The 12568-nt window shown below is 40.5% G+C and overlaps 1 protein-coding gene across 9 annotated transcripts in view; it reads right to left on the bottom strand.

The window, feature by feature from the left end:
- Positions 1-12568, bottom strand: part of SOX5 (SRY-box transcription factor 5) — a 291945-nt gene that overhangs the window by 130239 nt on the left and 149138 nt on the right. For 2 of the 9 annotated variants that reach the window (XM_075051376.1, XM_075051378.1), the window contains one exon: positions 10355-10381. The exons of the other annotated variants lie outside the window; for them this stretch is intronic. In XM_075051376.1, the coding sequence (XP_074907477.1) occupies positions 10355-10381 (27 nt within the window). The remainder of the gene's footprint in view (positions 1-10354; positions 10382-12568) is intronic. 9 annotated transcript variants of the gene reach the window in all.

Genomic DNA, 12568 nt, shown 5'->3' with positions numbered 1-12568 from the left:
GTACCAAAAGAAAGACAGACTTCAGCAACGAGGGCAGAGGCATGGAGGGCATTTGTGCAAACACAGATTACATGTGCAATTCATTTAAAGGCAGTGGCATTTTTATCACAAAGAAGAGTTTAATCAAAGTCTCAAGAGATCTGCCATAAAGGAAGCCCTTGCCTTGCTGCCTTGGCTGTCTGAAAGAAACACCTGTTACACACAACAAAAAAAGACAAAACAAACAATAGGTATAGAAGGGAGGCCATGGTTCAAACAATGTGAATCGGAGAAGCACAGTTTTCTCTAAATTAAGGGCTAGAATCCTATCAAATGAACAGCTGGGGAAAGCATAATTCTTTATATTTGCAGGGAAGTTGCACAGATTATATGATGGCAACAAATACAATATACGTATCTGAGCTCTGCATCCTAGGCACCAGAAAGGACAGGAACCTCCTAAGATATCCCTGAGTGGAAGAATAAACTTGCTTGAGCCCAGCTCCAGGAAAAAAGATAGCCGCCTTTCAAAAGAACACAATGGACCATTTTCCTCCCACGGGGCCTTTGCAGGAGTTTCTGCTAAGAGGATACTGAGCTCAAACAACCCTCACAAAAGACACAGAAAGCAAACTTGTGATTTCAACAAATCCACCTCAATACACAGAGGGGATGTAAAGAACACCTAAATGGATGTGCTTCTTTTAAAATAATAAGTGTGAATATTATTAACATAGAATACAGAATTCTATGTCAGTAAATTGATTATAATTTGAATTTCTTTATTTTGATTGTACCAAATGGCAGGAATTCTTAACTGTGCAACAAGAAATAATACAAGGGAAATAGACTTAAGCCACCCTGAAACTCCTGGCACAGAAAGGTAAAATTCTTGAAAAATAACATTTCAAATCTGTTTTTTGTCTGTAGTAAAGAAGAAATACAAGAAATAGAGCATAATTCTAATTCCAGTCACTCCAATATATCAGGTCTCCAAAACTTTGCTTCCTAACACAGTGGCAAAGAAACTCCTGGATCTGTCATGTATCTGGGGAGCTATCCTACCCAGGGAAACCTCCTGCTGCCAGAACCAGGTTCTGTGGAAGAACAAAGGCAACCTTTATAGGGGTGCCTACAGCTATAGAGCCATCCAAAGAATCACAGAAGGAGAAAAGAAGGAAGCTCGAAAGTTTTATTTTCTTAAAGTTTTCCAATTTCAAATAATATGAGTCCATTACTGCTTACTTTGTATCTCCCGGTGCATGCATCAGTCTGTCTGCATCACTGTGAAATACTGCGACCATCAGCGTTCTAAGGGTTCTCTCTATTTGCTGTGATGTCAGCTGAATAGGAACTGTCAGCAGGGCTCAAGAATTCATAAAGCCTTGAACAATCCACATCTAAGTTCAGCTATAATTTGGTAAGTATTAATAACCTGTGGCCCCCACATGGAAAACATCCCTATTCCTTCCTCCTAAAATCCTTTAGAGACATTAAAAATCAATGTCCAAAAAAGTAATCATGTTTGTAATAGATATCTGAATTGGGGTTTTCCAAATGCATGCATGAAAATGTGTGCCTATGTGTGTATAAGACAGCTTATTTCTGTGTATAAGGTGAGAACATAATCAATCAGCTGTTTAAATATATGCTTACTTGTTCCTGGACTACAAATTCGGACTCCAGGGTTAAAGAAACTGGAAATGAACGTGATTCTTAAGGTTGTTAAGAACTTAAAACTCATTACACACAGTACATAAAAAAGCCCCTCTCACTAACACAATGCAGCTCAGTAATTCTTAAACCACAGCCAAGATTCTACACACAGTGTGCAAGATAAGAAAATATATTCTTACACAGAGCTTTAAAGAGCCAAATACTTAAACAGGCTTCCATCAAATACTCAAAGCAAGAGACTCCTTAACTAAAAGATCTGTGGCTTTGAATTTTGTACTTTCAGCCTCAGTTTTCTTGCTAAAGCATAAAGAGTGTGGTAAATTGGAAGGAAAGAATTGATCAGTGGGAACGTGTGGTAGCAACCAATCTGGTCCTAACCCCACTGAGGGAGAAAAGGGTGGACAAACGAAGGGAATTGAAAAGAAAGAGTCAAACTCCACTTCAACATAGCCAGCCCAAGCTCAACAAAGGCACTCAAGTAATTTATCACATTTTCCGAGACGGACAGCAATAGAAAAATGTCTTCTCTATTTTGATGGAGGCCAAAATAAAAAAAAAAAAGGAGGAAGAAAGGAGACAGGATACAGAAAGAGAGGGGCTTCATAGTACAGGCTCCTATCCACCACAGCCAGAGAACTGTTTTCTCCTGCTAGCCCAGGAGAACATAGCATTTCTCCTGTACTCAACTGACATTTGGCACTTCTCCCATGCTGACATTTCAGGGTTCAAGCTGTGCTGGCAATACACTATAGGTGGTTGGTATATCAGTATTATGGGCTTTCATGGCCATCAAAACCACACAGAAACACAGTTAAAATAATGCTACTTTGGATGAAAAAACAAGGATTCAGACATTAGGGAATGCCAGAATTAAGGCTGTCAACATAATTTTCATTTTCCCTCTTGTGAGTATGGTCTACAGTTATATTATCACATAATTCTGCTCCCCGGGATACCATTTTTTTATTCAATATGTATGACAGAGACACGTAGGAATAAAATAAAGATAACTATTTAACCTAATTCTGGCACTTGTAACTTTCAAATGCCTTGCTTCATCACCTAACTAATCTATTTCCTTGTATACAATTTTCACAGCATACCAAAGTATAGAAATCTCTTGATCATTTCTGTGTAAATCCATTTTAAATTGCCATCTATGAACAATTTTGTTGAAACCATCCAAGTTTCAAATTTAGAATAATTTGCTGAACACTATCACTATCAGTCTTTCAAAGAAGTCAAACCTGATAAAAACTATTTTATAATATACATATTTTAAAATTAGTTTCCTCACTGTGACAAGTATTTATAAACTCCAAGTACTGTGAATTAAATTTGTCCCATTTAATTATTATTATTACCTTTCACATAAGTCTTCATTTCAGTTCTTGTAACTTTATTATGTTTCTCTTGGAACTTAAATTCTTTTATTTAACTTCTAAATACAAGAAACTGGCATTTACTTCTTAGCCTCTTCAAAGCATATTTAAAACCAATTTGAACAAAAATCTGAAATGGTTCCTTACAATTATTTACCCATTACACATTTTATTCAACTTTCGTATGTGGAAGTTGAACTTAAATGGATACTATATACAATATGCAAAATAAAGACAGCTAGCATGAGATCTGTAACTCTCCAGTTCATCTTTGCTCAACAGAGGCTTCCACAAGACAACTGTACCTTTGCCTCTCTTTCTCCAAACTTCCAAGTCAGGCTTCACTCACATTGCCACTTCAATCACTACCTTTCAAGTGATTTAACTGTTTCATTTACCCTTCTTACAAATACCAAGCGTAAGTAATTGCCCTCCACTTTAATTTACACAATACAGTTCAGTAGGAGATAAGCAACAAAAAGCGGACAACAAAACCAAAACTGTTCCCCTTGGCCTCTTGCATGCTATTACCACCAATGGTGAGCTCATCTTGTCTCCTAAACTATGCAGGGTAAGGCTTCATCAGCTTTTGGATGCCAGATGTCTGAGGAAAATCCAAGGTCATGAAGACAGTGGTGTAGGTGGAACCATACTTTTCCCTCTGAATCATTTTAAGCCATTTTTCCAGCAGAGCTTGAAGTACTCTATTTTGAATGAGCCATCAAAATGAAGTCGTGACCACTTCACATGGCAAGAGATGAATCAGAAAAGCAAGTCATTTCCAGTAAAAACTCAATGATGCTCAAATTTCTCCCTCTTGATACAGGTATGGGTGCTGGTAGCAACTCTGGAATGCCAAATATAACCTGTATCTCAAATAGAGCCGCTTTGGTTAGAAAAACAACCATTTTAGATAGAACGAGCTGGGCAAAGTTAGATGCCCTGATGCAGTGCTTAAAATCATAACAAAAGATAATGGTCCTTATACATTGACACTCCCCATGTTGCTAGGATAAGAGGTGCAAACCTGGCAGCAGTTTTTTGTTTAAGTACTCCTAGCAGACACAGGTCAACACTATGTATCTCCTGTCCAAATTCCAATTTGGGAAATTACACACTACTTGCTTGTATCTCCTTGTTCTCCATTTTATGCGAAGACCCACATCCCATCTCAGCTCTGAGCATGTGTCCTTGTATTTCTACACAATGTTTGCAGGGAGGGCTCTCATCAGGTTAACTCCTATGATGCTTGCTAAGGCAGGTTGAAACGTTACGACCTCCAGTGGACCAACCCAACCCTACATTGGCTGTAACTGCTGTCATTACAGAGCCAGCACAAGAAAACGTACCCTCACACCTCAGCTCCTGCAGGTCAGAATCTCCTAAAGTAAGTATCAGCAAACAGTATCACCAACAAACATGTACCAAAAGCCGTTCCATCTTCTATTCATGCTATGTATCACTAAAAAGCACAGTAACTCCTAAGTAACCCTAAAAAACATTCTGTGAGTTTAGTTAAAGCCAGGCAATCCTAAACATATTCCATAATACTGAAAAGGAAATAAATGAGATCCGAATTTGGCTTAGAGTTTCATTCTCTTTGGGATCCTTCGGGATGTCACGTGCTATATAAGCCAAGTGTTACTTGGTCAACAGGGATGAAACCCCCCAATTTACAGAAATCACAAGAATGATACACAGTTGTGAATCTTCAAATTTAGTTTTGTTCTGGGGGGGAGACCCTACAATAAAAGATCTCAAATTATGCAGCTGAGTTATTTTGCAACTGGTGACCCTTATAATGATGTTCTCGTTTTCAGAGCCAATGTGATGCCACACAATGATTTGTCTGTTAAATTGAATCTTTGCCTCTAGATAGATAGATAGATATAAAGTTTATTTTGAAATGTCTCCTAGTGCCTCTGAGTCTGACTGATGTGAGATGTTATTTTGAACATGCCAAAGCATCTGAACGGCTCCAGTCCTTTCTTTTCAGCGTGCATTCCTTGATAAGTGGCAAAGCTTCCCACTTATCAGTCACTCAAAGTGACTGTGGCTGTCAGTTGTGTACAAAGCGCAATCAGTTTGGAAGCAGAGACACCAGCATTTTTCTTCTCAGCTTGAAGCAAACACGTTTTGACTGCTAGTCATTCAATTTTAAAGCATCTTCAATTAGGGGCGGATGAAGATATAAAGAAAACACATCCTAAACACCTCCGCCAGCCAGCAGTAAAAAATTTATTGTTATCTCCTGCCTTACCTTACTGCAGAGGCAGCAGTAGCAGCCTTTTTTGGCTGCACAACAAAAGTGCTCATGACTACACACACTCCATACGGACAAGATCAGAGCCATGAAGAGTTCACGTTCAGCTTCTCAAGCCACTTACACAAACTACTGTGGTACCTTCCGTACCTCTGCTGCCTGCTGCGTGAATACCTGCACGGGTACACAAACGTGAACACAGCACACAGGTACACCGCCCCACGCATTTTGAACAAAAACATTCCCAAGATGACATACATGTGCTCTATAGCCAATAAAAGGCCAACAAAAATTATTAAAAAGACTGTGGAAATAATGACAAGGAGGGAAAAGAAAAGGGAAGGCTGGGAGAAAGGAGGAGATGATGAGGGAAAGGGTGGGCAGCTGCATAAGGAAGATTGCTCAGTAGCGCAAGGTCAGGGAGCTGGAAGTGGAAGGAAGTGGTCAAAGTTGTGGGGTGTCTCAAAGAGATGCAGAAATTGGAGAGGGGATCTGAAAACAAAAAGAAAGACAGGGCCCTGGAAAGAGAGGTCTCTGAGAGAACGCTTGCCAAGGGAAGAGGGACCAAGATGAGGCCTTGGAGCACAATGTTGCCAGCTGCGATGACTGTATTTGACTGCTGGCATTTTTCTTACAGTCTTAGCTGCTAGATTATTTTGGGTGTTTCAGTGTTCTGTTTTGTTTTTTTAATAAAAATAAGTTTCTGGCCCTCCCTTCTGATTGTGTGAGAGAACTGGAAAATGGGAACACTGAAAGCTCAGTAACAAAAAGGAAATTAAGAAAAGATGCTAAAAGTGCAAGAAAAAAGTCATGAAGTTCAAAACAATCTCATAATTTTAGAACATTTGGACTGGTAACATTGGAGAAAGCTTCATTATCAGGAAGTGCTGTTGCAACCATGTAGCTCCGCACAGGCAAAAAAGCCGACTTATCTGATGAAAACATGCCCTTGCAATCTCAATAAATTCTAGCTGTACAAATCCCAAGCAAATTCTCCTTGTTGGCACTGGTGCAGCTACACCAGTCAGCAAATTTGGACTGTATCAGAGTGTAGGAAAGGCCTGAGACCAAATTATCTGTAGGTGCTTGCTCTACAGGTAACCTTTCGAAGTAAAGATGTGGTACATTGGTGCAAAATGTTGCTCTGCACCAAAATAAGTGTAGATAAACACCTCTGCATTTTTTATGTAACTTAACTTATACAGTAATGGAAGAAAGTGAAGAGCCCTAGCTTAGTCTGAAGTACACGCATCATACCCTTCAGCCAAACAGACAGGTCATTTGCTGAACTTGAGAGGCCAGCAAGCAATTAACTCATTCTGACTGCTAGCCTAGTTTTTCCTTTTCACTCCTCCCTTTCCCTATTTCCTCCCCCAACCTTGCCTTTTTTCTTTTTTTTTGTGTGGGTTTTTTTGGTTGTTTTTTTTTTTAATAATTAATTTCCCAGGGGCTTCTTCCTGCTCAAGGGACAGGCGAGTTATTCTGATAACTGATAGGACATCAGCTGCAGAGCTTTTGTGAGAAACAATTGTTTAGCCTCTTTGCCGGCAACCTCAGTTGTTTGGGAAGAGGTTGCAAAGTCATGGGAAAGGCTGCCATGTGACTCCTTCTTGGGCCTGTCTCACTGAATCCACTATGCCCATGTTTATAAGTTGCAGGAAAACAGCTGCTCCTGACACATGATGAATTTGGACAAAATGTCCCCAATCTACGAGCCTGTTCGGTTTGACTGTGCAGTCACAGCTTGTCATATCCATACTGGCAAAAAAACAAAACAAAAAACAAACCGTCTCAGTGGACAGAGACTGTTCTGAAAACATTTTGCAGAGTGAGAAGGAAGATAGTTTCTCACAGTTTCCTACTGAAGAAAGGTCTCATTAAACTCCCACTAACATGAATAAGAGCCTTTTCACCATGTTCAGTGGGAGTTGGATCAGGCCCTCACTTCAACAGCTTTATTGTCTACCAAGGAAACCCTTTGTCCTCACCTCTCTCTGATATGCAAAGAGGACTCTAATTACGGAAGAACTAATACTGTTCCGCTGTGCAAGGGCTTGCAAAGGGGTTGTAGCACCATGAAGCACTGCTCTGCTGTCACTGACTTCTTAGAAAATCAGAATTCCCAGGAAAAGTGGTAATATAGAAGCAACAGACATGACTAAATCTGTAACCAAGTGCTTCTGTAGTGGTTGTTCATTTTTGTATCTCGAATGAAGGATTCATCATCTACAGCCCTTTAAAGCCTCCTAGAGAACTCTGGGTTACAAGTCCTTATGGCTGCACCGAGGAGACACCAACAGGGCAAGGACTAAGGGTAAGGATCTCTACCCTCTTTATTATAGGCATGAAGTACTCCAAGTATTTAGCTCACAGAGTGGCCTGCTGGAGTTTGTTTTCCAGCAGGAGACAGAAAACGGAAGGATAAGCTGTGTTGGAAGCATAATTTAGAGTGCAAACTTGTTGTGGCAGGGAACAAATCTTCACATTTCTTTATGTACAGTCAAATGGTCCGTGTCTTCTCATAACAAGAAAGAGAAACTGGTACTTTTTACAACTAAACTTCATCTGAAATAGGTCAATCAAAATCTCAATGTTTTCTCAAACAAAGAGAATACAAACAGGCCTGAACATCATTCAGCTAGTTGTGGATAACAGATGATTGCTCACCTGAGGAGTTCAAAAGCAACAACAAATCTAAACAACAACAACAAAAAGTTATCACCACAGATAACTGTGTGGGTAAATTATGATACCTAAAGCACTCTGGAAGCAGGTCTCTTTACCAGTGTTTTGGAAGACTGGAATCAACCCAGAGATTCTTGGTGCTTGGAAAGTTTTGACAATAACAACTGTGTCATTTCAAAACTTTGCGTGTTAAGCTTAAGAAATATTTTTCTGAACTTCTGTGTAACTCAGAAACCAAATCCTTCTTTCCTCCCCAAAAATATAGCTAGATTTTGAAAAATAGATCTGGCTACAAAAGGGACTAACCATCCTGCAGGAAATTCCAAGTGTTCAAGATTTTATTACATTCCAAATTGGAACAACACCTTAAACCTCTGAACTTAATGAGAATGGGAATATTCTGATTTGGGAACATACTAGCGCAGCCAGGCCTCTCCATCTACCAACACACAACTCATGGGGAAAGGGACACGGCCAGCTGACAGCGGGGCGGGGGAGGATGGAAATCTGGATCCAGACTCAAAAAGGAAAGCCTTTTTGGAGCGGGGAGGACACCCAGGGCAGCTGAGGGATTGAGGAGGGCCAGGAAGCCTGCAGCCCAAAGGGGCACGGAATCTGGCAGGCCGTGGTGCCCACAGTGCTGGGGTAAGGAGAGAGGGAACGCTCCCTGCCAGACAAGCTGCTAAGGGTCTGCAAGGCCCGAGGCTGTTTAGGCCACGGTAAGCTTTTCGCCTGGGAGCAGGCCCCCCCCCCGGCAGACCTGCCCGCTGCCGCCAGGCTCTGGAGCTGCCCGCGCCATCCGGCCAGGTGCCAGGCAGAAGTCACGTCCCCCCTGGCAGGGGGAGTGGGCTAGAGGCACGTCTGTCTAGCTTTGCATCGGAACTTAGTCAGGATCCTCTCGTTCTTCAGAGGTCCAACCTCTCTAATAGGAAAGGTCTCCTGTTAGAACATCTCCTGGCAAGCCTCTAGCTCTGAAGCAAAGAGAAATGAGAGCACACAGAGTCGTCCAATGGTTGCTGCCTGGCAGGAATTGCTCTCAAGTTTCAGAGAGCACCCAGTCTTTGGGCTAAGTACGTCACTCAGAAACGAATACAAATCAGTAACCAAGTACCCGCAGTATCAAACTAAAAAGTTAAACAAAACTGTGGCCCAAACGGTAGAGACACCATAAAGCAGCGCTGCTGCTTCTTGCTGCTTTGCTATCTTCGTTTTACATTATTGGCAACCTGAAGTGTTCCAAGATCTTGAGCTGGGCTCTCCAAAAAAAATTTTGACTAAAAATCAGAACAGTTTAAAAAACAACATTTGGCCTCCGTTTTGTTTGCCTTCTAATTTTGGAACTTGTAGTGCTCATGGTTTCAGATTTTGCCTGGAAATATGAGAGCTGGAAGTTTACATTTTGAAGAAATGAAAGCTGGCATTTTTGTCATCACATGACTCCAAGAGCTGGGGCTTCAGGGAAAAACATAAAACACTGTCAGGCTTTCCACAAAATCGTGAGATTAGCAGCATCGGTTTTATCACAATTTAGGCTGCAAGGTTGACCTATTTTATCAACAGTGCCCTACTGAATATGAATTGCTTTATGAATTTTAACAACCATATTTCATTTTAAATATAGTTCAATTAAAGTGACATTCGTCACTGAGCTTCAGAGAAAACTATTCAATCATCAACCTGGGCTAGACTTTTTCCCTGAGCAAGTGGAAGGTGTAAACTGCACCACCCTGCACAAAACTTTGCATCTCAGAGACACCCCTCAAGGCAGAACACCACACACGCTCATTGCCTGTCGTGGGGACGACCTCAGTGTCATCAAAAAGGAGCATCTAGCCTTCAAGTTTCTTTCACCCTCTGCCCACCTGATGTGACAGCTACAGAGCCCCAGACTTCGCCATGTTCTAGAGCAAGGACACCAGGAAGTAGAATGTGGCCTCCCAAAAGAAGACGAGGAGGTCACCATGAGAGTTCTCCTGAGGCCCTGAGCAACAAGACTAGATTTAGTCCAAGAACTTGCTGAGCTGTACTTGGTGTCTGCATGCTCTCTCCTCAGCCTGTTCTACAGCTGCAGACGGCTACAGAGCTGTTCTGAAACACAGCCTGAGACCTTTGGGGCTGTCGATACACAAGAGCTGACAGAACATGCATTCCAGTTTCACTTCTGGTAAAAGAACAAGACTGAGCTGTGCAGGGGAGAAGACCCATTTGGTCTCAGCAGGCAGAAACTGTTAAAAGCGAAAACCTTTTTAATACACATACACACGAAGATTAAATAGAACAGAAAGCAGTGTGCATGGGAGGATGCATTTCAAAATGGCATAAAATAAGATGGGGGGAGGTTTAGTTAATTATTCAAAGAAAGTCAAACCTCTTCACAAATTAGGTCTAGAACATCCTGAAAAGCAGAAAAAAAATTTATAAACATTTACTAAAACACAAAATCCTGCCTAGATCACATTTTAGCATTTTGAAGTCATACAGATTCTTAAATTTAATCTAAACTGCAAATTTTCTCCAGTTTAGCATTATCTCTTTACTTAACTCTCTATACAAAGACAAGCTGTTTGTCTTCTGCATTAGTGACACCTCCTTCCAGTTAATTCAGAAGAGATGGACTTGAAAAAGACATAACGTCAATTAGAGACTCATGTGCCAGGTACATTTTTCTAAGCTCAAGTAGCTAACACATCTTTCGTCAGCATCACAGAAGTGGCTAGTTTAATTGAGCTGTAGTTATCCTCAGCATCTGCAGTCCTGTAAGGAGGAGAGACACGCTGCAGTCTCTCCCTGCGTATGTATTGTGTATCGGTGACTGCATGCTGGGGTAAGGAGAGAGGGAACCGTTTCCAAGTTAGCGCACTTAGAGAAAGGAGTCATAAATCATGGGGTCAGGCAGGTTGTGCTTTTTTTTAACCTTAGGGTATTATGTTTTTGATACAATATTTCAATAGCTTTTTTCTGTGTAATAATTTATCTGGAATTATGGCAACTCTTACAAGCTTAGAAAAAATTGGCTCAAGTAAAACGAATCCTTTGTCATAAATAGGTTGTGTTCATAAATGCAGCCTAATCATTCAATTGCACATAAGTCAAATAGTTATCCAGACTTTCTACGAATATTTCCCTGTCAATAAATCTAATGCTATTTAAAAACTCTGGGCCAATGTGACAGGAGCCTGTTAGATTAATTAGGGCAAGGTCAGAAAAGCTGAACTCACAGCTACATTCATGTCACAGTTTTGTTCCACCTACCATAACCTGATTGTAAACTCACACACCATTTTAAACATGGGCATGTTAGGGTGACTTCATTGTCTCAATTTATATATAAAGGAAGATTTCTTCAGGAATTGTTTCTTCTCTCTAACAGTCAACTAAGCACACAAATGAGAAGGAATGCTTTGCTTTGTATTCACTGTCAATAAGGATTATTTTTATTTTTATATGTTTTTTCCTATCAGTGACTTCACAGTAACTGAACTGCAACCAGGGTTCATGAGACTTCAGGACCATACAGACCGCAGAATGGTCAAGAGGCAGGCAGTGTAGCAAAATTTCACTACATACAGATCATCTCTGTGGCAATAAGAGGACAGTATTGTGTCTCTGCCTGTTCAGTTCTTGACCTTTATCGTGCGACCATCCAAAAGGAGGGTGCCCCAAATCTGATGGGTTTTGTGTGAAGTGGACCCTGGAGGTGAAATTCTGACCTCGGCAGGGTCAATATTTCATCTGAAATCCCTTGAGACAGACCTCCAAATCATTTCTTAGGCTTGCAGCTTGTATCAGATAGTAGCTAGCTGACTTTCATTTACTACTGACTCAGGTCAAACTTGGACCAGGGATCAGGAGATGAAAGGCTCTATATCTCATTATCAATAATCAGCGTTCTCTACTACCCTAAAAACAACATACTTCATTCTTATCTACAAGGCCTTAAAACTTAAAAGGGTTGGGGTCAAATCATGTTACTTCAATTTATTTTTGTTTACTGGTTATAAAACAACTTCCTCTCTCACTGCCATAGCTAAATGCTAAAAATGTAAATACTTTCCTTGCTATTGTAGAAGTTCTACTATTGTTTTTCTTTTAAAGTCTTATTAAAGATACAGCAATAAAGAAAAATCCCTCTCACACACAAATTTAAAGAAGAAAAAAACCCAAACAGGTCAAGACCAAGTCAGGCCTTATCAATCTCAAAATTATTTTCAGCAAAGCACATCTTGTATAGAAGTTGCCTTATAACAGAGGGGTGGACCTTCCCCAGAGGTTTATCGTAGTTACACAAGTCCTGATACTGACAGAATATCCTCTGAAATGGTAGAGTCAGTTTTTATTCTAGTGGGAAGCCATAGAATTCCTCTGATTTTGCTGGAATTAAGTTTTCTTAGATGAGTTACGGCCCATAATTTTAGGCAACTAATTTTGAAACATTGAAGAGAAGCTTTGGAAGGAAAATCCTGTTGTTACTGAACAAACAGAACATAGCATCCACTTCCACAGTGACCTGCAATGCTCTATACAAAACTGCATACTTAAACAGCCAGAGATTTTACCATGATTCTAGGTATCTATAAAATGT

The sequence above is a fragment of the Buteo buteo genome, chromosome 19 (assembly GCF_964188355.1).
Source record: "Buteo buteo chromosome 19, bButBut1.hap1.1, whole genome shotgun sequence".
In the NCBI taxonomy this organism is placed as follows: Eukaryota; Metazoa; Chordata; class Aves; order Accipitriformes; family Accipitridae; genus Buteo; species Buteo buteo.
This window is presented reverse-complemented; position numbering and strand designations above follow the sequence as displayed.